A 27,319-nucleotide genomic window follows, 5' to 3' on the forward strand; every position below is an offset into this window, starting at 1 on the left:
GGCCAGCTGCATGAGGAGAAAGCATAATGTTGCTGAGAAGGAAATTAAGGGATGTAATTTAAAAAAAAGACGGAGGGGGGGAAGACCTCCCCCATCCTTTCATTCGTTAACTTTTATTTTTGCTTAACTGGGAACTCTTTAAGGGTAGCATAACAAAGGGGTCATTCTACTGCCAGGAGCTTTGCTAGCTGTAGCTACTGCTGCAGTTAATTTTGTCTTTCACTTCTATTCAGACGAAAATGAGTGTTGCTGCTGTTGTACAATATTTGCTGTAATGATCCAGTTTTAAAACTGTCAGTTGAAATTTGGACTCGGTGTGGCAACAACAGCCTCGACTAGTGGAAGAAAAAGCAATACTCGTCAGGAGGAGTCTTCTGCCTGCAAGCCCTTAGTTCAGAGCAGAAGTGGGAATAAGAGTTAGTATCGCCCACCTTCCTGTTCTTATGTTTTAGGAAAAACAAGGAACAATATAAAGCATGCTTTTTTCCCATGGGTTTAATGCAAAAGGGTAAGTGTGGGACTGGATCTTTTCTGGCATTTTTTTCTCCTCAGGAAAATGCATGGGAGACTATTGCTAGTGACTTCACCCGTCAGTTTTGCTGTACCCGTGCATCAAGCAGAGAAACTAGAGTGATAATGTACTTGCTAAACTGGACCATACTTTCCCTCTGGCTGCTTCAGTATGCCTTCTTCAGATTAAATAAGCTGTCTTTAAACAAAAAATGAAGCTTGAAATAACACAGACGAGCTGGGCCGAGTCACTGTGCTGACCTGTGTGCATATACCTTGCAGCTTGATTTGAATAATTATTTTCCTAATTGCTACTTAATTCCGTATGATCCTCACTTTTTGTTTCATAAAACAAAAGCAAGACTAGCACTTGAGAATGGCACTTCTTTCGTGGGCCAACCTTCTGGGGTATCTCCCAAAGAAGCAACAGTAGTAACAGAATTCTGAAGAAAGCTTACCTAAGCAAATGCGTAGGCATTAAAACGCTGTCTGACAGTGTCCTGACCCGGCTGGGGCTGCTTTATTTCTGCGCCCCTGGCTAGCAGGTTTCCTTCTAGCCTGAATTCTCCGCTTATGGGCATGTTCAGTCTTCTATCCAGATAGTTAGTTGCCTTTGGGAAGAGGGTTTAAAAAAAAAGCACTACAGGTTTTAGGCCCTCGCGCGTTGTGATATCCACGTCTTCAGAATCTTGTACAGTTTTCTCTGGAAGAGAAGCAGCTGTTCACTGCCAAACATATGACCAACCCTGACCTTACTGTCAGACTAATGAGTATAGATCTGCAGGTTCATGATTTTCTTACACATCTTGGCTTGCTGTGAAACTAGCTTTATGTCTGAATGAGGCTGTTATTGCTTTACGTAGGTAGTTGATTCTTACATCCCCATGAAATCGACAGTTACAAAGAATATTGTTAAACAACATGACTACAGCTCGACTGGTCCAAGGACAGAATAAAGAGGCTGACAGGGTTTGTGTACTAAGCTTTTTCTCCCAAGAGCACACACAACATCAAATCAGCTCTCGTCTGATGGTAAGCACCCGTAATACCTTGGACTATATGAACTATAAATTATTAGCCGCCTTGCTACGTGTTCCTTTTTACTTTCAGTTCCTGCAGAGTCTGAAAACAAAGCACATGGTGGCATTGCCATCTACGCACATTTCTAGAAAATTAATCTATTCAAAGGGGCTGTGTATCCCTTTCTAATTCTAGCAGCATTTGTTAATGAAATTTTGTGTGGTTCTGTAAAGTAAGTCTCTCTACATAAGCGTGCGTGAAGAACTACTGAACGAATCGGGCATAAAACCAAGGCGAAACAGATAACGCCGCCCAGGAGCAAAGTCTAGTCCTCACACTCCAAATTCAGTTTGGTCACCACAGTAGGCTGTGTGTCACATTTTTAGAAAAGAGCTTCTGTCTCAGCGCTACAAGGAGAGGTCAGGGTCGACAGACATGCTGCTAAATCTTCCTGTCAAGCTGAAAATTCTGCAGCTTTAAAATAATGCTAATTTTTATGTGAGACAGGTTCCTGCTTCCTAAAACATGTCTAATGAGCTCACTCACTACATATGCAGAGTCTGCCTTACAAAAATAAGTCTTACAATTAGGGTTAAATTCAGCTTGGTGTAAATGCGGAGTAAATTGGCTAAGTTTGAATTCACACCAGCAGAAGGTGCACTTCTGTGCAGAATGTGGTGCCTAGTTTGTTGCTTCTGAGTGGAAAAAGTACAATTATTTTTTTTCCTGGGTGCTATGTACTAGAATACTTTTGAGTAGGAATATTATTGCAATTTGTGTCATTTCTTTCTTTTGCACACGAATTTACTACTGCACATAAATTTGTTACTGAAGAATTTTCCTGTCGGAACTTCCCTGCCAAATAGGAAACAGAGGAGATGATTTTCTGGTCACTTCAAGGCATTTAAATAATACGCCAATTTGTAGAACTCATTACACACAAATTGTAATAGTCCAAAATACTGGTATAAAGGACCTTCAACCAAAGTCCACTGGGGGAATGCTATCGCTGTGCTCTAGGAGAGAAAAACCAGCACTGGTTACTGTCTAGCTACCTAAAGAAATAATGCTGTAGGAACAGGAAATGATAAAAACAAAGCACTTTTAAAACCTGTTTTGCATTGTTGATTATCATCGTTTAATATTTTAAACAATAAAAAAGCTTGCATCACTTGGTGATGCAAGTATTAACACGAGTTTGTAGAATTCCATACAGTATCTGCTAAATAAGCAAGTTTGGCAGGTTAGCAAATACCATGATTGCAGCATCCACGATTTGAACTCAAACAGTGATTTATTCCTCTGCAGAGAGTTTGTAAATCAGAATGGCACACTCCTGGGTTCTGGACGGTGTCTGACCCCAGTGAGTTTGAGGAACGTATTTTTAGTGCAGGGCCCCTGTGCAGAACTGCCCAAATCAAACGATTGTCTCCTTTGAGTTGCTTCTGAGGGACTGCAGGGCCAGCAGGGACTGCTGGCTGGAGGGGACGTTGGCAGACTTTGGGATGAGGAGAATCACCCGCTGGTTGGTCCGACGCCATTCGTTGTATAATCTACAGTGGTACCTAAAGGATACCTGGGGAGAGATGAGAGACGCACTGTGTTTAGAGTCTCCAAGAAATCAGCTGGGGTTTGGGTGGAAACACCTTCAAGTGGAACAAAAAGCGGACAAGCAGCCTAACTGGGCGGGATAAAAATGAGCAAAAAGTGGTGGGCAAAGACCTACCACGTAGATGGCTTGTTCCCCAAGTTGCCACAGCAGAGAAGAGGAGCTGCCTGTGCCCGACTTTCTGCTGTTGCCTGCTTCTCATTCCCTCTTTTATAACACGAAAAATCAGACACCCTGCCTCTGCCTTTCCCAAGAACTAGAATTATTGGCAGCTACCTACAAGGAGAATGAGTTTGGGGTACCACCGTGCTTCAAGCTGTTAAACTGACAACTAAGGTAGTGGGCTGCATGGGGAAGGCTTGCAGGTAGCTAAGCTGTGTGCAAACACGGACAGGGTTGCACGTTCTGCCTGGTAATGCTTTATCGCTGAATGCATCAAATTCAAGATTGCACTGATTGCACTGATGGTGTGAGCCATCTGCCAACGTGTGTGTACCTCAATTTAGATTGTCTTTGCGTTTTTTTTTATTGTTACCAGCTAACTGATTTCAACCTTAGTGTGGCTCTGCTAATAGTGGAAGAGGAATGACTGACCGCTATGGATATACAGGATAGCTTGGCCCTGTATTTTTTTAAAACAGTTTACTGCTTATTTTAGTGACAGCCAAGTGTAGTGAGAGTTATGTCTGTGTAAGATGATGTACCTGTGCACTTCTTAAAAAAGCAAAACCCCCTGTAGACTGGCGTGGGACCTTCTGGGTGAAATGTGCCACGTGACAATTGCCGTGTTCTTGAGCTGTGGGCAGGAGGGACCCACGCAGCGAGCACAGGAGGAACCTTGCCTTGTTCGCTGTTCTGTCTTCGCGTGCAGTCGCTGGTCGTTTGTCGCTGGTCTGTATGCACCTGTGCCACTGCTGTAGGTCAGAGGGTGCCATAAAGGCTGGAGGCAACATGCTTGTTTGCGCAGGCGGGTGGAAGGTGCTGCTGACTCTGTTTGCAGAGAAGCGGCTGCGTGCCGCTGTCAAAAGGGGCTGCGCTGCTGCTCTCCTACCCCTACAGCAGTGACAGGCTGGCTGCCAGTGAGGGATGTTAAGTAATGTGCACGCCTATGAATGTATCCTTCAAAACCCCTTTCGTTACTGCAAAAAGGGTGCTTCTAACTAAATAAATTACTTACCTTCCTATAAAATCCTACTAGGGGCAAAAAAAGACTTTGGGGGGGATTTTTGTTAGATCTTTATACAGCTGTCTGCTGTTAACGAGGGAAACCTCGTTACAGAGCTTTTGTTCTCTAAGCAGTTGCCCAAAGATGGCTCTTCCAACAGATTAATTGATTCCCCACCTTTCAATCTCCTCTGCTCCCCCTGAAGGTAAAGCAGTCTGCATCTTCGTTTTGTGGAACCTTGTGTATGAAAGCACACGAGAACTCCCTCTCTAAAAAGGCACTGGGTACCCGCAGAAATCAGGTGGCAGAGGGAGCGGCGGGGGGGAACCACCTGCAAAGCTGAATGCCATGCAGAGTGCAGCGACTGCTTCGGAGGACTGAGCTAGAGTTTAAGTTGAGGTTTCAAGTAGCAACACCTGAGATTCTTTGAGGAAGGGCTGCATTGTTAAGCCAGGCTTTAACTGCTTGTTTGTTTAAGGCTTTGTCACAGGATCTCCCAGTTAATTTTGACAGCTTGTTTACACTGGGTTCTTGCCTGAAGGCAGCTTCCAGGTGACGTCAGCTACTGAATTTCAGCAGAGCCATGGTTGCTCACCCTAAGCTGCTGCACTGGATGCAAAACTCTTGAGATGCTGAACAAAGGCCAGATTTACATCGGTCCCTGGCACACTAAACTCCTTTGTTCACCTCTTCAATGGGATAGCAAGGGGGGTGTCTATCTTTCTAACTTAATCTGAATTGACTTGGGCTAGCCTTTGTTTTAAACCAGCCGTTATGTTATGCTGGAAGCTACAGGGCCAAATCCTGTTGTACTCCAACCCGCCACTTGATCTTACAGGCGATTACCTGCAGGCAAGAGAAAGCAGAGTGTGGCCCTGAATTCTGGGTTTAAATAGCAATCTCTGTTTTGTGTCTGAAGGTTTCTGCTTGGGAGCAGCAGGCGCTTTGTGTGTGTGTACATCAGTTAGAGTGATTAAATGCAGAGAAAAAGCAACAGCATTTTATGGAGAACTTGGCTGTTTTAGGGGAAAGGATAAAATAGCTTCTTGGATGCTAAAAATAGCATTTCTCCTGTTCTCTGCTCACGGGGACAACTGCGGTGTGTAAATAATCTATAAGCCAGCTTTTGCCTCCAGAGAAAGTAAGCTGATTTATTGGAAGTAAAATGAAGTTTTAGTCGTCTTAATTTTCCCAGGACCCCAAGGAGCATTATATCATTGTGTGTAACGGGGGTTGTGTGTAATTTACCCCACAGCACTCAATGTATTCCCTGCACAGCCAAAACTATCATGGGAGTCTCCCGTTTCTGAAAATGAAAGGGCAGGCGCTCCTGAAGCGCTTGACGGGGTTAGCGCTTCTGCGTGGGGGTCCATTCCTTGCTGCATGGCAAGGGGAGCGTGGAGCCTCCCCAAGGCCAGTGCAGGCTGGGGCTTTCCTGCATGGCTGATGGGTCGCAGGCTGCTGAGCAGAGAGCGGGCGTGTCTTCCGTGTATAGGGTGCTCAGGGCCATTTGTGAAGTAGTTGCTTTAAATCTCGACCTTGACTTTGCAAACCTGCCCTCTGAGAAAGCCTGTGAAAACACTGTCGCTCAAGCCTGCTGACTCAGTCTGCAGACACACTTAAACCTCCTCAAAACTTTTCCATCCAGTACTAATGCTGTGAGGGCAACGCGGGCACCTTCTGTACTGCGAAGAGAGCCCGAGAGCCCTTCCCACCATCTCTCTCTGCTCTGCCCGCTGAATTAACCCCAGGCTGAACAGGAGGGTTACCCTGCCCTGAAAGGCTTCCTGCCTCGCCCTTCCCTGAGGAACGCAGGGCTTCATCAGCCCCTCCACCTCCCGCTGCTCTGAATAATAGACTGCAGTGGAATTACATCTTCTACCACGCAGTGGACATTAAAGGTACTGTATTTCAATTAAATCAACCCAGGTATGCATTTACAGCCGGCTTACTATCGCCGAATTCTCCAGGTGCCACGAACGCATTTCTCTCTATGCTTTTGAAGAGGTAAAGTGAACAGAAGGGATTTTTGCCACTAACAACGCAAATGCAATAGACAGTGTTAGGGACTGCAGCTGAGATGCTGCAGAAGTCTTAATGAGCAAGGTCAGATATGCCCATGTGTCATGGTTAATTAAATCCAAGTACTTAGCCAGACTACCCTTTCCAACTTCCAGCCATTGTGGTGCTTGTGAATTACGTGTATTAGGTAAATTGGACAGCGTTTGGGTTCCTAAGGCAGTCATACACAAAGGAAATTGGAACAACCTTTGCTTGAACACCTGACAGACATGTCTGCACACAGTACTGCAGGAAATAACAAGTGCCACCTCGCTGCTGGAGTAAATGGCCATCGTGTCAAAGGGGAGTGCTGCTACTGCTGCTTCACAGAAAATGGAAGCAGAAACAGCAAAAAGAGAAACTGCAGGAGGCTGAGGCAAAACCCTCAGCTTTCTGTACTCTTGTGCGCTGCTAAAATTAGCCTGCGGCCCTCTCTGGGTGAAACGTGGTGTCACTGTTGGGAATGAAGTAAATGTGATGTTTCCTTTCACAGCTTGCCTGGAGCCAGTTGTTAGGCAGTGTGGGGTTTTTGCGTTTCCCCCCACCTCCCTTTTTCCAAGCTTACTCTGGGCTCAGCACAGGGGTTGCTTGCTGTGGGCTAGCTCTACTAACGCAGTTCTTCAGTTGCCGCCTCCTCAGCGGCTTACGCTGACCAAAACCTGATCAGTTTTTGAAAAAAACTGGTCAGCCCTGCAGCGTGTGGCCATACCCACTGAGGGGGCGAGCTGGGCGCTGGCCCTGCGGGATTAGTGCTGTGCCAGCACCACAGGCAGGGTGGTCTTGCCCCCACGCAGGGCAGCGCAGGCTCAGATGAGCTTTGCCTCTCACGGCAGCCCAGCCACGCACCGTCGCACAAGCATTACCCTGCTAGCGTGAATGCTCCCTGTCTGCGTCCGCTCTTCCGCTCTCCTTCCCCTACCAGAGCCAGAGCTGTGAGACGTCAAACTCGACAGCAACCTGGGGTTTTCCGTGAACTGCTGGACCATGGCTTGATAAACACTTATTTTGGCAGATGTCCTCCGGGTTCCCTTCATTTCTGCTGGGCCAGCTGTTTGCTGGTGTGCTGGGGCCAGGAACCGTTCTCAGTTTAACAACTTGGGGCAAAACAAGGGGCGTTTAGGATGGATGGGCGCGCAAGTGACGGCACACCTGGCTTCAGGATGGGAATAAGGCAGCAATTTAATCTGCACTGCAAAGGCAGCGACATTTCTACGGACCTGGTGTAAGGTGTGTTCTGCCGTGGACTTCCTACAGCGCCACGAGCACGAGGAATGGGGAAAGCACGGGATGCACCCACATCCAAGGCTTTTGAATTGTAAGGTTGGCCAGATGCTGGATTAGAATAAAATCTGAATTTTCTGTGGCAGCAAGGTTGTTCACCTAAAGCTTTTTTGTGCACTGTGCCTTCACCCTTTGCACGTTATTTTTGATGAAACTCACTCCTTTGTAGCATCTGTCTTGAACTCCTCCATGTTACTTCCTTGTCTCCCTCTTGCTATCCCCTCTGGTTCTTGGGAATTACTGACCCCAAAGGCAAACTGTCTTTCTGGTTTCCCAGAGGACTTGAGCAGTGTGGAACCAAGGGGTTTCTTGCAGATGTAACTTAAGTTTGTCAGTACAGAAGGTAAATGTAAGCAATGCTTTGTACAATGGTCCACCTGCTCTACAGCACTCTAATTCATTTTCTGATTTGTTGTTTCCCTTATTCCTGTGGGTTGAACAGAAAACCACTACTTACCAGGGTCCAAAAGAGGTAAATAGTGAAGAGTGCGACAGTGAGTGCAATGAGGCCAGCAGCTTCCAGCCTACTACTAAAGTGCAGGTGGTCCACTGCTCCTCGTAGACACAACCAGCCAGAGATGGTCGCCAGCGGAGTGATAAACAAGAAGCACACCATGTCTCCAAAGAGAGTCCGTTTCTCGTGCTGGGGGCCCGGGTTCCTCAGCCACTGCAGGCAAAACGCAGACAAAGGACGTGTCAGCACAGGGAGGGTGTTTTACCCGAGACGAGCTGCTCGCTTGCAAAACGCAGGCCTGCCCCTTCGAGGAGGGAACATGGACCACACGCAGGACGTGGCTTTGGCTGTCCCTAGGGAGCTCCCACCCGAACTGCTCCCCCTCGCTGCCTGCTGAGGCGCACCTCTAGCCATGCGTACCTCCCGCATCGTTTATTCACCTGTAGTAAAAGCTGTCTTCAGAAGGGAAAGTGTTTCCATAGCACGGCCCCTGGCATTCGGCAGCTGAACTGTGTGAGAACTCCCGTCTTAACACGGAAAGAATCACACGCTCTCCTGACAACTCCAGAGTGCAGAAAAAGTTTGTTACTATTCTGTATGCTATTTTAAGATTTTTATTTTTTTACATTCTGCTTGTAATATTGGCAAAGCCATTTGCAGCTTGCTTTCAGATATCTGCATGCAAGCAGAGTTGAACGCACACAAGGTTACTTTTATAAGAGGGTATTAATCTTGCAAAACAGAGTGCCTGAAAGTCAACTGCTGAAGCGAAGCTGGGTTGAACAGCTGTCAAGCCCACTCACCCATGTTCCTACAAACAGGATTTTGAGATAGCAGAGGTGAAAGAAGTTCAGCCTACAACAGTACACTGAGACCTTTCAATAAAAAAACCTCATCACTCAAGTCAATACTTGAACAGGAAGACTACCAAGCCCTACAATTTTTGCCAACGGAAGCCGCAGGATTTCGTCAAAACGACTCTGCGGCATCCTTTCATTTTTTTTGTTCTTCGAGCATGTAACCGCATGCACGGTGCCACCAGGAATAGCAGGTATTTCTTGCTGTGGCACCTGGGAACCCCAGCCCACCTGGGAGCTGTACGTATTACCCTAGCCACCCGAGCAAACACACCACGTGCCGCACCGGACTTGTCTGCCCCAGAGAGTCCACGATCTAAGCAGAGGAGTCAAAGCCGGGAACGGGCAGAAGAGGTGCAGTGAGCCTCATCGCCCCAGCTGCCTGCGCGGCCGGAGCTGGGCGCAGGGCAGGCCATCGATTCCCGGTCTGGCACGTCCCTCCCAGGCCGCGGCTCCGACTGCCATGCTGAAGGCAAGGCGAGTCATGCTCCCCCAGGGAGCTGTTGCGTCATCTGTCAGCATCGATAGATACTGCATTATCTATCAGCGCAACAAGAAACCAAAGCCACTGCAGCTCTGTGCCAGCGGACGTGGATGAGGCTCGTGCACCCTTAAACTGTTGGGCCCTCTCATTCCTCCCAGCCTCTTACACGTGGCAGCAGAAGTCCTCTTTCTTTAGCTCCAGAAACCAAGGCTGGGGAGGCAACTTCACCCCTTCACCAGTTAATGCCCTTCATTCCCAGCCACCTCGGGTTTTTTTCTTCTTCCCCATCACAGTGCTACAGCAATGACCCAGAGGAACAGCAGGACTCCAGGGTTTTGACAAGAGAGGGCAAGGCTAGGAGCGTTGTGCAAGCTAATGAGTATTTCTCGTCTAGCTATCCTACCCCTCTATTATTTTCAGACCCTGCTTCATCTTTTCCCGCTCTGCCCACACCATGAAAAGACATACAGCATTTCTCTCTCCATCTTCACCTGGGGTAAAACAACAGTCAAGAAAAAATTGCGTGCAACCAGGAACAGGTAGTCACTAATCTGGCACCAGCAGAAAGACACGAATCAGTAGACAAGTTTGCCTCAGCCTCACCATCTCTCAGATGGAAATAATAATTTTTCTACTTCACGGGATTTTGGTGAGGTTTAACTGCAACACAGTAACTTAGCAGCCTAAGATCAATTTGCCTGTCTGACTCAGGAATTTAGGAGAACACAAAAATGTAGGATGTAGGCTTTTAATTTGCTTGAATACTTTTAAAATCCTAAGGAAGTGGGAAGTGCTTCATAACTGCTATGTACTGCTACAAGCCAGAAGTAAGGGACGACACTAGTGAACGAGGGAGGCTCCATATTGTTTTTTTCCTTTTCAAGCAGTGTCTTAAACTCAAGGGTATTTAAAATACCAGAATACTGCGTGTGGTGGGTTCACCCCAATCAGCAGCTACGCACCCACGCAGCCGCTTGCTCACCCCCTCACCCCATCGGTATGGGGGAGAGAACAGGACAAGGCTGCAAGCAGAGCTTGCTTCAGTAGAGCTTGTACAAAATAAGGAGACCTTTGAACGTTTACCTTTGAACAGCTTTTTATTTTATTGCAACTTTATAGAGAATGGTATAAAGTCACGTGTGAAAGGCTCACACCGCTTTCCTTGGAGCTTTCATTCCATTTACTTAACCCCCCCCAAGGGTGCGTGCACATCAGTTCCAGGTTATATTTGTTTGCTTCTAGTCAGGACTGATTGCAACCTTCACCTTGCTCAACTTCCACGAATCCCTGTCATGCAGAACTGCCCGGAGACTGAGAGGAACTGAAAGTGCCTGGCAGTGGAGATTCTGCTTTTAAAGGTGACTGTGAAAGGGTTTTGTGGAAAGTATTTGTTTAAACGGTGGCCTGCAAGAGAATCGCTGAGCACCTGCACTTCCCCTTGATCTCAGTGGGAACTGCAGGTGTTCACCACTTTCCCAGGGCAGACCTCAAAGTGCCAGTGTCTCCTTATCTCAGCGCTATGTGAGACCGTCCCCCCTGTAACTGGGCGGTGAAGGACGCAGCGCAACATTTCAGAGTCCATTTAGTGGAGACTGCATCCTCAAATCGCAGTTTGAGGCACCCGTGCAGCTCAGCTAGTGCAAGAAATACCGTTTCTTGATCTGAGCGAGAAGGAAGAACAGCAAGAATCCACACATGCGAGGAAGCACATGCGTTAAGGGACGTGTTGTCATCTCTGCCCTTCGACTTTCACGAGACACAGTACAATGCACTTGAATTAAGACAGCATTTTACGGTGTGCCATCTAACTTGATGGAAAGTTTGGGCAGACAAAAATGGAGTGAGGCTGCTTCACAGGCTGATGGCTCCCTGCACTCCTTATGTCTTGTCTGACCCATCTGAACAAAGAATCAAACCCAAGCAATTCAAATATTAGATGAGGCCAGGACAGACAAGAGTAGTATTAAGTAATAAATAAACGCCCCACCATTCTACATCCTAACCTTAAAAGCTGGAGAAATTTCATGAGCTGGTTCTGAAGTGGAAGTCAAAAGCAATGAATAAGTAATTTCAATGGCTCTATGGATTTCAATCACAGCACGTATTTTCCTCCTGAAGTAGTGCACACGTGTTTCTAAATCTGCTTCTGTTTACATTCTAGGTTTCAGTCTTTTGTTTTGGAAATGTGCACTGTCAAGTTACTTTATAGCTAAAAAGCCAAGTCAGCAAATCCTTTTGTGAAACGGAAACCCACACAACGATCCCAACAAAGTGCTGAGCTGATTAATTAGCGTGGCAGTACAGGAGGGACTGCCCTGCTGGCAAAGAATGAGACGTAAGGCCAGATGCAACTGTCAGATCTGCACTATGATTCTCTGGAATCTGTCCTGTTAAAATGTGTCAATGTGCTCAATTATTTCTGCAATAAATTGAGACTCTCACAGTAGTAATTTCCATTTTTTGGGGGGAAGAAAAAAAGGTCATAAAAAGGGTCATGTTTGAAGCAAAATGCTGGCCTGCCTGGCAAAGCACTGTTTTATCAAGTGCTATCTTAAAGCGAACAGTGATTCCTGTTCCCGATGCACAGGTGGAGAGTCAGAGTAACAAGACACGAGTTGACTTTAGCAATGGCAGCAAGCATGAATTCAAGGACAGGTGAGCGCAGCGCCTGTTGCACAACCCAATATTGGCTCATGACTGACACAAGCAAAGAAACCCTGTGCCTGAGGACCAATATGCACTTGATGACAATCCAGCCCCTCGAAGAAACGCGGGGTCCCACCTCGTCCCTCGCAGTGACACATACCAAACGGGATCTGCTCAGAAGCACAACACCCCCCCACCCTGAGCTAACGGCTGTGCCTGCGTGGTATCTCTCTGCTCCCCCAGCTGCCCGTGCCGTCCCTTCGGCAGCAGCGGCTGCTGCCGCGGTCGCGTGGACCCCGCACGGGGGCTCTCCGCTCAGCCAAACTCAGCTAAACGGCGCAGGTGTTGCTGAAATGGCCCAGGCCGGCCGGCCGCCGAGGAACCGGCACGCGCCAAAGGGCAGCCGCAGCCATCGGTCTGGGCAGGGCAACATCTTGCGCCTCTTTGCCCAGCAAACGTGTGCCTAAGCCTGCAGGCAGCAGCAAAAGCTTCGCTGAGACACGCTGGTGACCTCCTCCTCTGCTCGGACAGGATCGCCTCAACTGGCAAACAGAACGGGCATCAAGAAAGCGGAAAGCCCGCGCCACAAGAGGGGACTTTAAAAGTTTGACTCATTTATCCCAGCAAAGTCACGCTCTAAATGCACCTTGGGGATGGCCAAAAGAAGGGAGAACTGACGGGGGACATCGGTGAAGGAGAAGGGCTACTTAAGCTAATGGAGAATGTTGGCTGAGGAACAGATGGGTAATAGCTGCCCATAAATAAATTCAGGGTAAGAATCAGAAAAAAATTCTGAGCCGTCAGAGGATCCAGCTCTGCAACAGCCTCCCGAGAGAGCGGTGTAGGCTAAAACCCCCAAAGCTGACACAGTTCTATGAAGGAACTTGCTTACGTTTCGAACAGGATTTTTGATGTACTGCATTTGACGTGAGAAAACACTGTTAACACACCTGAGGCTCCTTCACGTCACACGCTGACAAGTGTAATACGCATACCGGGCATTTGTTGCAGTTACTTCACAAAGCAGAGTTGAATTTAAATTAGAATCTGCCCTAGAAAGATGGAATTGAGCTCTTGACCTTCATCAGAGGGTCTCCACGCTTCCTTCAACTGAATGCAGGCTCTAGTGCTCAGGAACTTAGTGCGGATTTGCAACAGTCCCTGGGAGACTTCTGGCCTATGAGCCCACTACTGGCTTCCAAAATTTTACCTGAATCTTAAAACTGCAGGCAAAACCAGATCTATGAAACTGTCCAAAATCCCCTTTCAGTGCAAAGGTACAGAGTTGCTTATCTGACGCTGTCAAATAATCTGAAACTTCAGACTCCTGAGGTGGGCGAATGGGCTCGGTTTCCTTTTAACTGGTTTACTCCATCCAGCCTAAGCAAACTGTAGGCTGGAGAACTGCTCCTCCGAAAGGGGAGACAGGCTGAGGCATCCGCGCCACACGCCAGCGAAGGGGAGCCTTACATTTGGAGAAGGAAATCATCAGAGCAAGCAGCAACCCAGGACCAGAACACCCTGGAGAGGCTCGGACTGGCAACTGGCCTAACCTAACCAAAACGAGCTGCCAGCAGAAAACTGCTGTAAAACACCTCCACAAGTCTGAGCTGCTTCGCCAGCGCCAAAGGCCGAATCCTGGAAGCACTCACCCCCATAGGCCCAGCTCCAATTAGGTGACTCACAAATGCGAAGTGAAGTCCGTGCATAGTGTTTTCCAGATCAGATCCTACGGCCACCACCTGTTCCTGCTGAGAAGCCCTTTTTAGTTCACTACCTTTTCCTTGGCAAATTGATTTTACATAAATGTTGCTGGAGTTACACCAGCAGCAAAGAAGATTCCACAGCGGACGAAGAAAAATCCATCACGCTGCTTTTTAGTTAAAGGTATTTAAAGAGTTACCACACGTGAAGCTGGGGGGAGAAGGCAGGAAGGAATTGTCTTCCCTAAATGTGTTTCCCTTTGAACTAAAAATAGCTTATCACACATCAAACGCATCAGTTCATTTCCTTCTTTTCACGCTGATAGCTCTGCCGTGAATCTTGACGAAAGCAGTCCCTACACCAGCAAAACTGCTCGCAATTATTGTCATTTCTGGTTTCATGCCAGCGGTGACCAAGGGGAGCATTTTGCCTGGGCTTCGAGCAAAGACAGACTGATACTGCCTGTGGTTTTAGAGTGTTTCTCTCGAATGAAGGCCATTTTTAAAGACCAGGAGGACCATTTATTAGCCAAAAAAAGAAAAACTACATCTGAACAGTTTTGTTCAAACACTTTTTTACTTGAAAAATTTGTTTTAACCTGTTTCAGTGAAATGTTTTGAAACTAAGCTTAACTACATGTAACTCAAAATAGTCTCCCAGACCAGAACGGTATGTATGTTTGTTTTCAGTGCAATGAAACATTTTGGGAGACTCGAAACTTTTCTAGGTAATGTTTTGCCAAGGAAAGCAAATATTTGACAATTACTTTCAGCTGAAAAAATACTTCAGTTTTTGCATTTCCTGCTTAGACCAAACATTCAGTTACTGGCACAGTGTTATTGTCTTCAGTGGGTGCTTTTAGAAAGGCCCTGGTGACAGCTCACAGAGATATTCCTGTGGTCCCAGAGAGAGAGGCCTGTCTATTTGACAGCTAGAAACTAAACGATTTGATTTCTGTAACTGTATTATGCTAACGTTATGTCTCTTCGTAACTGAGTCTGCTCTTATTTAAGTTTTAATGCAAGTTCCAGGGAATATTTTAATTGTGGATGTCTGAATCAGCCAAAGCTACATTTTGACATCGCAAATGAATTTCATTTGCATGTTTTTGTAAGTGGGAGGAACACGTTATTCATTGTAAGGGTGGTGTATTATACACCTCTAATTTTTTTTTTTTTTGTAAAAAGAGTAAACCCAGTGCAGATAGATAGGAACCAACCCTAGGTGTAGCTAAGTGTAAGGAGAGTACTGCAGGCTGTTGCTATCATACCATAACTGAATTTGCGATCTAGACCTTGGGTAGTTTGCCAGCTGAAAAACGGGAGTTTGCTATACAATGCTCCACCAAGTAGCAAGAATGCAGCGGCCAAAATGATGGGTTTGTTGGGTTTCTAGATTATACAACTATGTTGGGTTTCTAGATTATACAACATGATGGGTAGATGTTGGGTTTCTAGATTATACAACTTCAATGTCTAAAAACAGGATTAGTAATTCTCTGATAATGAAAACAAACAACAGAGCTTGCTAAGTTGCGCTATAGAAATCTATGAAATTCCTTGCAGGTCCAATTAAACAATATTGTATTCTTTAACATTAGTCTGGCTTACTGCTCTTTTGTTTCCCTACTACCCACTTTTAGTTTATATTTCAGCTGGTGCTTGTATCAGGTAAAGGATTTCAAGATCCGTCAAGAAAAAAGATTATGTGGAACTCTGGGAGAAGCAGTATTTCCTTTTACCTGTGTGTTTCTCAAAGTTCCCGTTCTATATTGGAGGAATGTATTCCCAATCAGGCAGACAAATGTATGCATTCAAGGAAATCAATCAACAAAAATCACACATTTTGCATTTTAAATCAAAAGCAAAGCAGATTTCCTATTAGCTTATATTTCAACACGTTGCAAATGTCCTGATCTACAAGCTCAAATATATGGAAACTAAAGACATGATAGATAATAAATGCTTGGTAGCTCTCCAAAAAGACAGATGCAATAAAACTTTTCTTCAAGAGCAAACTTTGACTGGCTCCTATTGGTGGTAGGAGATGCTCCCAGCAGGACAGAGATGATAACCAGGCCGTTTAGAACTGTATTACAGAACCATGATGTCCAAAGAAAAGTCACCAAAACCACTGTCTAAAACAAAAATAGCTGTACTTTTGAAAACCCTCAGCACCTTCCCTCATCTTCCTCGTCCTTAAAGAACAGCATTTGGCCTTTTCCAAAGCAGCTATTTCCTCTCCGATTGTTCAGTTACTTTTGCCTGGGCACTTCCCTCAACATTTGTTGCCCTCAATCGCTAGTCCTTTAAATTTAAGAAAGAGCAGGTACAGGTGTGATGGTTTGAAGGCACAGTCTGTTCACTGACAAGTAATTTTTGCTTTTCTTCTTTTTTTTTTGCAGGGGGTGGGTTGCTCTTGTTTGCATTCTTGCTGTCAGTACTATGAGAAAGATTAGTGCTTGGGAAAAGTCAAGCACTGTAGCAAAACTTTTCTGTAAAGAACAGAAAACAACTATTTCTCTTCTCTTTAACGGAGGGAGAACAGCTTGTTTTGGTCCCTGGATTCCTCCCCATTAGGAATGAAGAGAGTATGGTATTCAAGGTGTAAAAAGTGCGTCTTGAAAGAAGTTATGTTTTTAAAACTGTATGTGTTGGGGAGTTTATTATTTATTTTTGTAATACTTTCTTTAACTCAGACATAGTTCTACTGGAAATCTACATGGCTGCTTCAAATTGTCCCTGTGTGAGTTGGGTCTCGGGGGGGGGGCATTTTCACACCTGAAGACAACCAGGTACAAAAGCATCTCTATCACCTTGCCCTTCTTATTTTGTCCTTTTTGGGTCAAGAAGGGAGGGAGGATGTACATTCTTAAGTTATCTGCTCCCAGCCCTAACGTGCTGTATTGACAGCTGCAGTTCCTCCAAACTTCGATTCATAAAAATTTTCCTTGCTGGTGACCACGCTGAGTCACCATTTTCCTTCTGGCTTTAAGAGTGATCCTTCTCCAAACTACGTGCAGCGAACCTGGTGTCTCATCATTACAGTAATTTAATGCTAATGACTTGCTTCACTGAGCAGTGGGGAGGAAAAAGAAGTAAAAGGAATCCCGACAGCATGACTCAGAAGTCTTGCACAAAAAGTAAATTCATATTTCAGTGTAAGGCTTCTGGAAGTTTTAAATTACAATGTAAGCTCATCTTAACTACTTCATGCATAGATGTAGGTTGTGGGGTTTTTTAGAATTTATTTTTCTTTCCTACCATAAGCTCTGCAGCCAGCAATAGACTGGGGAAAACCGAAGTTAATTCAGTTGTCACCACAATAATCCAGTAGTGTGATGATTATGCTGACTTTATTTTTTCTCCTAGTCATGCTGTTCTGCTTATGAGTTTTATATTGTTAATTAAGTGCTTTCTGTTTGTTTGTTTGTTTGTTTGCAAAAAATGAACCAATAGTTACCAAATCCTGGTTGGTTTAAAACATGTAAATAACTTACAAGCAATACAAGCCTGACTTACATGGTCACATAATGTTCTTATACCATATTTATGTTGTAGCTGGTTGTTTTCCAACAACATTGTATTGCACATAAATACATTTGTCCTGCCATGTTTTGTGTCTGTTTCTGTACTAAGCCAAGTGGAAGCAACACAGATGCAATATGGAAATTGGAATGAAGATGATGTACAATACTCATATAAAGCTTGCCTAATCTTTATGCTGAAACATAGCAAAAGCATCTACGTGAATAACGTCACACCCTTCTAGAGTGGATTTCTTTCTGTGGATTGGCGGCATTAAAAAAGCAGCTTATATAAAAGTGGAAGGTCTGTAAAAGTCACTGACTGAAACTACTGCAGTTTGACTTCCCTGTGTTCGTTTTGAGACCCTTCCAGGTTTGTCACAAGGAACATCAGGTCTATGCATTATCAACCACCATATTATAGACTTTTCTTTCCTCCGGTGTCTAGAGTTTCTGCTGCTTCAGCCTGGGTCCTTTATGTCAAACGTAGCCAGGCTCTCACTGGCAGTGGGGTGACCAAGACACGGATGAGAGAAGTTGGGCTGCTCAGCAGTGGCTGCTTTTTTCTTTGAGATGCATCATCCCTAGGCACATTCGTAATGAGATATCCATGTGCCCAAGCACACGTCCCCCACACCTCTAATTTCTAGCAGACAAGGGTGCTGCGCATCTAGCACGCGGTAGAAGAGGGGTTTCAGACCTTGCCTGTGCTTTTTAAATTGAATTTTGCAGCATCATGAGCCCTGGGACCACTGAGGGGAACTCGCAGGTACTGGTAATGGATAACACCGTTTGGATTACTGGCAAATAGCTCCTTTTAACTGACTGTAGGGCTGTGGATGTCTCCAAACAATCCCCTCAACTGAAGGAGGAGCTCTGAAATCAAGCGGAATGGCTAGACTTGCTCTGCTGATGCCTGCCAAGTGCCTCAATAGCAACATGTTGTCTAGCAAAAAAGTGACTCCAAATGGCAGCTCCAAAGACGCTACAGAAAGCTTATGCTCCACTAGTCTATGTCTGACGGATGTTGGTGTTTTCAATTTTCTATGCCAGAGCTTGTCGGGTGCCCTCCAGAAGGGAGAGGAACAGAAGGACTCAGTGATCTTCAGTATGAAAAAACCCTCTTTTTCTATCATAATCCATCTCTTGCTCCTTTACAACAACGTATCACGTTGTCTCCAGTGCAGCTGTTGTGAACAAGTTGACGAGTGACGGAGAAATAAGGAAGTCCCAGGTCCCGATGGGGAGCTGAGGAGCATCAGCCCAGCCTCCGAGCAGAATTCCCACCAGAAGCAGGGTCATCTGGCGGGAGTGCAACAGTCCAGGAGCAAGGCAGTTCAAGTGCTGAAAGTCAGGCAGAGCATGAGGGGGCTCTGCACTTACCTGCAGCGCATTAGCCACCCATTTACCAAAATCTGTGAAGGCTCAACAGAAAGCAATTCTTGCCGACAACTGTAAAATCATACAGGGCACATCTGACACATGTAGGCCAACAATATGGAGACAAGGAACTGTAAAGGAGACCGCTCCTTTTGGCTGACCAACCGTTGACAAACACCTATGGAGGGGGTGAAATGTGCGCATTCCCTGGAGTGTGCTTCTTTGACTTGGCGAAGGGCAAGTCACAGAGCTCCCCCACCCAATGTAGCAGGAGGCAAAGGACATACATGATGGATGGCAAGGAACAATTCACTTTCCTGGGATGCTGAAGGAGGGGTTAGTGCCCGATTCATGGTTCAGAAACACAACTCTTCTGGGGAAAATAATCTGAGTTAGAAGAAGTGGACCAAGAATGTCTGAGGCTTCAAAAATGCAATGTTGAGAGGATGGATCTGCCTGACAGACTGTACTACTGTTTCCTGCCTCTCTGGTTGGGTTTTGGGTGTCAAACAGTTAGCAGATTGTACATTTCTTAGGAGATGTTTCTCCCCCAGACAACAAAAACATGTCCTGTGGCATAGATAAAGGAATGTCTCCCTTGAGAAGTACATAGTTTGAAACTCAGTTGACCAGAGAGAAGCTTATGATGGAGAAGATACGAAGGATAAAAGAGGAAATGAAGGTCAAAATGAATGTGATTTTTCCTTTGTTTTTCCTTGCAAAAGAAATCCAGGAAGAAACAGGCTGCTGTGCATAACACAAGTTGGGGAGAGAAAGCAAGGTCAGTTCCCTGCATTTTTGCATCCTACGCATGATGTACGCAGGAGGCAGGATATAGTTGTAGGTATCTCCCTTGTATCTGAGCTAAAGATCTCCTGTTTGAGCGCATGGGCCCACATCCTTAGTGTGAACATGGGCAACTGCTTAAAAGAAGGCAAAAAGCCTTCTTGCAACAAATTTTTATGCAGCACTTGCTTTCATTTCATAATGAACTAATGCCAAACTAGCAACATGGCGGGGGGGAGGGGGGTGGGGAGAAATGCTATAGGTTCACGAGCCTGTTCTGATCAAATCATGAAGCGCAGCAAGAAATCCTCTGCTGCCCCCATAATAATGTACACAGGGGAGGAAGGAATGTGGCTGAACAACCAGCCACGCCACTTACTACTCACTTCATTTCAAGCCCACTACTGCTGCAGCCTCTCCTGGGTGCTAACAGCAGGAATGAAGTCAGATATGGCATTTCTAGATAAAGCAAGTGACGTATCTCAATTTGTTTCCGTTGAGGTTTCCTTCACACCCATGGCTAAGCTGCTAAGCAGCAGTCATCAATCCAGTGAAGGGATGACGAGAAAACAATACCGTGTTCTCTTCTTTTTTTTGGCCCCTTTAAGAAAGTGAATAATATGTCTTTGAATAGTTAGAAATACCATTTTTTTCCCTGATGGAAAACCTCTAGGAGAAAAGATGAATATGATGATTGATTGCTTCAAGCATTTTTATACTACCTGTCGCTGGCCAATGGAGGGGATACATTCTCTGCTGAGGAGTTACTGGATAAGCTTCTATAGACTATGCTCTACAAATGACTTTATGAGTACAATAGTCCCTCTTGACCTCCTAAAATGCATTGGGAAACTCATCGTTCACCTCCACTGAGAGGACCACTTACCATTTCCATTACCTAGTTCAGAGGAATCTTTGGAGAACTAATTATTTTACTAAACGAAGAGAACTTTGACTCCCCACCCCAAACGCACTCACACACACACACACACACAAAGGAGTTAAAAGCAGGTGACCACCTACCACCGAACATTACAGCAGGTTTTTGAGAAAGATGGTCCTACTATACCTGATACACCTCCCTCCATGCCCTCATATTCTAGGTAATACAGGGAGACAGACAGGACAGAGCTTTTAGGACACAGAAGATGGGAGAATCTGGCAACTTACATCTGCTTTTGTCATGCTTTAGGAACTTTCACATTTGCTGTAATTATTTGCATAGGGAGGTCGCTGGATTTCAAAGCACTGTGTGTTAAGTAAGTACAAACTTTAAGGACAAACTTAAATCATACTGACAGAAGTCAAGAAGTTTGACTCATTATCTTTCGTCCCCTTGCATACAACTCATCTTAGTTACTCTTCGTCTCTGCTGCTTTCAACTTCGAAAGTACAGCTTCAACTCCCTTCTAAACTGAAAACATACTCCTTGTATAAGATCACAAAGGCCTGCCAAAAAGTCTGTTGCTTTTTTTCATGACCTTTTCTGCAACTGCACGTAATTGTTGATTACTGCACTAAAATACTGTGGGGATGGTGGCTGAGAAGCAAGAAAAGATTAGGTAGGAAAGAGAAAAACATCAATTAACAATGCGTACTACATTTCAGGAATGTTCTTGCACCTGGTTCTCATCTGTCCTCAGCTGAGAAACAAAAGACAGCTTTATCATTATTATTGTTATCATTGTTACTGTTGATGCTATTATTTATTACTGCTTTTGCCAAAAAGAAGCCTCACTTCATCAGGGAATGATCAAGCAACCACACTCCCCCAGCCTGGGCAGGGTTAGCTTCGCTTTCCCCTTCTTCAGTCATCGTTAGCTCTCAACAATGTCACGTCCCATTTGTGCCAAGCAAGCCTCACGAGCCGCTGTCGCAAGGGAACAGCTTGAAGAAGCTGGGCTTAAAATCAAACTGTTTACTTTGCACTGCCTCAGCATCACTGGTCTTTCTTTTCAGAAAGCAAATTCTGAGTGGCATCGTCCTCGCGCCAAAACCGCACCCGGAAACTGCTTGGTGCAGGCTCAGAGCAGGTGGCTGGAAGATGTCACCATCTTCCCTGGAGAATGCTCAGTCATAAAGATTCTGCTGCTCAGTCACTGACAGCCTGAGAACACTCAACAGCAGCACTTCTCAAACTGGGACCAGCTTCCTGGGAGAGGCTGGGGTCCTGCTAGAAGCACCAAGCAATAAGCCAGAGGCAATCAAACACAGCTGGCCTAGGCTTGCTCTGGTTAAGGCTTGACAAGACTACAGGTCTTGTGCTAAATACCGTGTCATGTATCTCTTTTTTGCTGATCCTAAGGAAGAGTGAAGATATCCTTAGGCTTAGACACAAAACGTGCATGCCTAACTTAATCCAGCGTAAAGCAGTTTTGGTAGTCTTCAACGAGAACTGCTCACCCCCGCTCTGCACGGGCCCCTGACCCGCTTCCCAGCAGTCAGTTTTATCCTGTATCCTCTCATCTGTGAATAAGAGCAAAATAAGATGCCCCCTCTCCCCCTTATTTTTAATACCGTATCTCCTTCAGCCAGTTCTGCCACAGTTTACAGGAACAAGGAAGACGCACAGGAAGGACCTGTTGTCCTGAACCCAAGCTTAGCGTGTAAGCACCTGTGTCACCAACTGCTACAAAAAGATGATTCTCATTACTTTTGTAAAATGTTATTGTTTGTAACCCACTTTTAATTCCAACACAAACCATAATTTTTACTTTCTTCTCCCAAATTAAAATAGGGGAGGAGAAAGATCATTAACTGTGTAAAGATAGTGATCTTGGCTTTTTTCCTTTTTCTTTTTTTTTCTTTTCCTGAGGACAAAAAAATAACCTGGCAAACTTCATGCAGCCACTAAAGCACATGTAATTAGCAAAAACTGAATTTTGATTGATAAGGGAGAACCAACTGTCCAGTTCACTGTGGAGTCTGGAACGCAGGCAAGAGGAGGCCAAAAGGTCTCTCACAAACGGCTAAACATGCCAGACACTGAGCAAGAACAATTCCTTCTTGCGGGCTTGACATGGAAACTAGGTTTCTAAGGCTCCTCGGTTTGTTACCCCGCTCTCAAAAGCAAGAAAAAAAAATATTCCTGACCTATATTTAATATGCTGAATCCTGACGCCTGTCTCGCGTTCCACAGAAACTGTTACTTACCTCTCTTCCACCCCCTACCAAGCTGGCTGGTACACTAGGAATTCTCTGCACACTGTTCCCCAGACCTTCACTCACGTTTACAGTGAAGCAAACCCATCGATCCCGTTCTTCTCGCTTGTTTTGGTTTGGTTCAAAATAAGGGTTTTGTTAGTCCTGCCCTTTCCCTGAGCTCCTGCCCTCGTCTTGCCAAGCCCAAAACCCTCAGCTTGCTTTGGCTTCGGCAGAGCTGCAAAGGCTTTGCGATGCCTATATAAACACAAACACGACTTGCTCGTTGAAGCTAAGCTTTCGGGGACGTGCCTCAGGTACTCACCTCCACCAATGGCCTGGGTTTGCGCTCCACTGCAAACCTGAAGTGGCAGAGTTCACAGTAGCTGGTGTTTGAAGACGACAGCCAGTGCTCCAGGCAGCTGCGGTGAATAGTCCCCAGGGTCCCCGTACATTCGCAGGGGGAAAGCAGGTCTTCCTGACTGCTGCCCTCGTGGCAGATCCTGCACATTGGCCGGTCGTTGAAGGGGCTGCTGGAGGAGGAGAGGAAATTGCTGGTCAGTACACCGGGCTCTGACCTCTCTTTCTCTCTTACACAGGGCTCTCTCCCGTTCTCTCTGTATGTCACGAATTAACAACGTGGGAAACAGTTGCAGCTTGCGTACTTTGCTCTGTAGTTAGTACTCCAAGCTGCTGGGCTAATGGCTGCTTTGGTATTCTTGTTTAAAATATCTCTTCTGGGAGGCGGGGGGAAGTGGAGAGTGAAAAACACGTCAGAGTGGCAGATGAGAGACAGACGACCAAGTGCTTCTGTACCTTTGTGCCTGCCACCTCTTCACGGTGCAGCGGAGCAGCCACTTCGAGAAATCTCTGAATGCATCAGGGAAGCTTTAAACCTGCCTCAGCTGGGCACCTCTTACGCTAGTGATGATCTGTGCGATCACTCCTGACCTACAGGGTAGCATCTCCTATGCTAGTGATGATTCCCTGACCTATAGGGCAATCTGTTTTCAGAGATCAACAACAAAGGGCTACTGGACCTGAAACAACAGCACCTTGCCCTGTAGCGGTGTGAAGGCAGGGACACAACTTCAGGCAGGCGTGTGCAGGCTCCTGTCCCTGGGGAGGGTTTCCCTCTCTTTGGGACACCACCTCACGGGCAGCTCAAGGAGTGATATTAACAGCACTGAAAAGGGGGACTGTGCCAAACACATACCTCTCGCGCTGCTGCCTGTGGCTCTTTCTCCTGCATTGCCTCCCCCAAAGCACCCACCTTCCTGGTGGCGGGGTGCTAACGTGCAAAGGGGGACGAGTGCTCCTCCTGCCTGTGAAAACCTAAAGACTCTGATTTTAACTGTTGAGATCCTCTGTTTTACAGAGGAATCTTTCGGGAAGGAGGAAGGCAGTCGCGTGGCTTCCCGGGGCGCTCGGGCTTGGCGCAGCGGGAGGAAAGCAGGAGCAGGCTGCGAGCACCAGTGCTGCTGAACCATAGATTCACTTCACTGCAGCTTCAACTCAGCCCCCCTGGCTGCCAAGGCTGAGAAGGTCGATCTCGTGCCTGAGGTCTTGGAAAGAAAAACTCTCCCTGCTACATACACCACCTCAGGTGATCTCCTCAGAAAAGCAGGTTTTGTCACTGTTGCTGACAAAACCGTGTTAGCAGATAGCGTATGGTGGCACACAGCTGTTCCCTCTGTCCCTCTTCTGGCTCTTTGCAGGCTGCCCCAGGTGGACCTCACTCAAGTGCAACTGCAGGGACATGTAAAGAAGCCAGCCTGCTCCTTTCCGTCTGCCTGGTAAAACAGTATGAAGTTGTGCTCGACGCTCTGCACACACATCTGAGCTGGGCAAATGCACAGTGTTTAAAAAAGTTGCTCCACGTAAAGGGGAAAAGGCGCTTTCGGGCTGTCACGTCACACATGCAGCAGCAGTTAATAATTTCACTCTTCACACGAGTGCAGAGGATTGGATTATGTTTGCTGTCTTGTGAAAATCCAGGGCTACTTCAAGACCCGTGCAGTCTTGCCAGCTTCACACCAGTGAAGTGGAACTTAATTTTGACCCAAGTATCAAGTCTGGATATGGCCAAACCCTTAAGCATCCTCTTTCTTGCTTCCTATGAAAACAAAGCCAACCCAAAGCAGGCTAGTGCTTCGCACGGTATAGTTTAAATGTGTATTTCACCACTAATCTGCCATTCTAAACCGACAGCAGAAAGAGCCGCTCTCAATCACGTGGACGATGACTGAAGCAGCAACACTTGTGTGTGCACCTCTGCTAGAAATAGCTTGCCTGGCCGCTCAGCGCGCTGGCTTGGGGAACGTGAAGGAAACGTGCCGCAGAAGCGCTGGCGGCAGCACGCAGGCTAAACACAGCACCCCGTGCCAGCCAGCGCCCGCCAAAGCCTCCCACTACGTATCAGGGCAAGTTATCGCAGCTAGCGCGCTGGAGCAGCAGCATCCCCAGACAGCTTGCTTCCCCCTTCTTCTCCGAGTATGATGGTGAGGGCTTAATTACGTATGTAGCGTAGTCATTATAAAGTTAGGGCGAGGGCTTAATTACACCTGCACCGTGGCAAGCCTTCACGAAGCACGCCACCACATCTTCCCTTCAAGCGCCCGCGGGACTTGCGGGTGGCAACTGGGGAGGGGGCACTCGAGCCCACGCAGAGAAGGGGCCCGGCCCGGCGCTCCACCCCCCACGTACCTCTGCGTGGCGAGCGTCCGCACGACGGAGGAGAGCAGCTGCCCATCTTTGGCCAACACCTGCATGACATATTGCGGGTAGCTGCCGGCTGGGCCGCCGCCGCTGCCACCGGGCAGGGTCTTGCCATCGGGCAGGGTCTTGCCATCAGGTGCCGGCGGGCGCGGGCGCTCCGGCGGGACTCCCGGCAGGTGACTGCAGCGGTTCGTCCTCATGGCAGTGGGCTGCGGGTCCCCATCTAGGGAGGAGGGAGGACAGGGCCGTGGGGCGGGGGGGAAGGGGCACAGCCCTCCCTGTCTGCGACTCCGCTGCACCGATCAATACCAGGCGTGAGAAAAAACATCCCCCCCCACCCAGCCCCCCAAAACCCACTCAGCAGGGAGAGGAAGCTTACGACGTTATATGTCGCGGAAAAACAGTCTGTACGTCTCAGAAACAGCAAGCCGGGGCTCTGCGCTGCTTTTTTCTCTCTGCAGACTCCTAAAGTCACGAGTGATAAATGGAAAGACGGAACCTTTTTGTCTCTCCCCCCTGGATGCTGCAAAGGAATATACAGTCTTGCCCTTGTGTGCTTTTAAACTTAAAGGCTGCCCCTGTCCACTGGCAGGGAAAGTTACGTATCGGAGGAGAAAGTGGCCGATCAGCTCCAAATCCCCTGTGAAAACACTCCACTGCTGCTAAGTGCCTTCCATCACCAACCCGTGGCAGAGCACGGACCCGGCAAATAATCCTGTACGGGGCTTTGGTCACACAGACCTGCTTAATAACAGCCTGCGTGCAGTAATAATTTATGCCACAGGGTGAAATCACAGCTTGCCTGTGTCTTTCTTCTCCTCTTTGCTCTTTCTCCCATCACTTAGAGAGTATTTTGTATGATGCTTTCAACCGTGGTAGCTGGAAAGCAAGGGTTATGCTGGCAACAAAGAGCCTGGGAACGTAAATTCCTGATACCTTCGTACGATGCTCCTTGCTGGTGTGCTTCGGTGACAGGAGGCTGTGCGGTTCAACAGCCGGAACACCAGGCTACGCGCCTGCAGGCTTGCTCTGCTCTCCAGGGTGGTCACAGGGGGTGGATCAATCCCTCTGCAAAAGCGGGGAAAGACTTCCGAGCATGCCTTGAGACACTTGGCTACAGGCCATGTAAATGCTGCGGGTTACTACTCTGACATTCACATGTTGAAAACAGGCACGTTTGTCTGCACTGCATTTAACCCTCAAAAAAAAACCGCTTTGCATCGGACACCACTATTTGTGTAGCACCAGTACCGCAGCAGGAAAGAGAGTCTTTAAAAATTAAACATTAATCCACCCTTTTAAACAGAGGTATTTCTCTGGGGTTTAAAAGAAATCTTGTAATTTGTTCTCATTGGATTTGAGCAAATGGCAGCGCTAACTTTCTGAAGTCTCCTGCATGGATGTCTTTGGCAGGAAGACTCTGTAGCCTGTGAGGATGTGGTGGGGGTGCTGGACCACTTGTACCATGCAAGTTTTCACACAGGGACTTGTATTCTTAGAAAGGCATCTAAAATAGGAAAGCGCTTGGCAAAGTATTTGTTTCACAGGATTATTTCAGCTATTTTGAGACCACGCATACCCTAGGGAGCGAACTGGACACTCATGAGGCAGCTTACAGGGGATATAGTGTTCAGAGAATGGGGAAGGAAATCAGACTCTGGCCCTCAGTTACAATGAAAATGAAACAAGTGGCGGATTTCAAAACCATTAACACATAAAAAATGCAGACTTCTTAAGACAGTAAGAGCCATGGACTCTCCAAGGAGTCCATGGTATCAGTAACATTTTCGTTTTAAAATCCATGCTGAGACTGTTTAACAAGAATATTCAGCAGCTTCATTAAACTTAAAAAGCCTAGGCCGTACCATGCTTATGGATCCATGCTACAGAATTGTATCTTTTTTTTCTGGTTGCTTCACTGACCTCGTTAAGTACAACAGCGGGTTTATCGTTGCATATAAAATGACCAGCCAAGCC

General features: G+C 46.7%; 1 protein-coding gene across 1 annotated transcript; it reads right to left on the reverse strand.

Annotated features, from left to right (window-relative positions):
- Positions 1–2,644: 2,644 nt before the first annotated feature.
- MARCHF3 (membrane associated ring-CH-type finger 3) lies at positions 2,645–25,998 on the reverse strand. The gene is made up of 5 exons (XM_075136485.1): positions 25,722–25,998; positions 25,331–25,565; positions 22,950–23,157; positions 8,104–8,313; positions 2,645–3,106 (listed from the first exon to the last, which is right to left on the reverse strand). Exons 2-5 carry the CDS (start codon positions 25,540–25,542, stop codon positions 2,948–2,950), a joined length of 789 nt encoding a protein of 262 aa, XP_074992586.1. The 5' UTR covers positions 25,543–25,565; positions 25,722–25,998; the 3' UTR covers positions 2,645–2,947.
- Positions 25,999–27,319: the final 1,321 nt, after the last annotated feature.

The sequence above is a fragment of the Calonectris borealis genome, chromosome Z (genome assembly GCF_964195595.1).
Source record: "Calonectris borealis chromosome Z, bCalBor7.hap1.2, whole genome shotgun sequence".
NCBI lineage: Eukaryota > Metazoa > Chordata > Aves > Procellariiformes > Procellariidae > Calonectris > Calonectris borealis.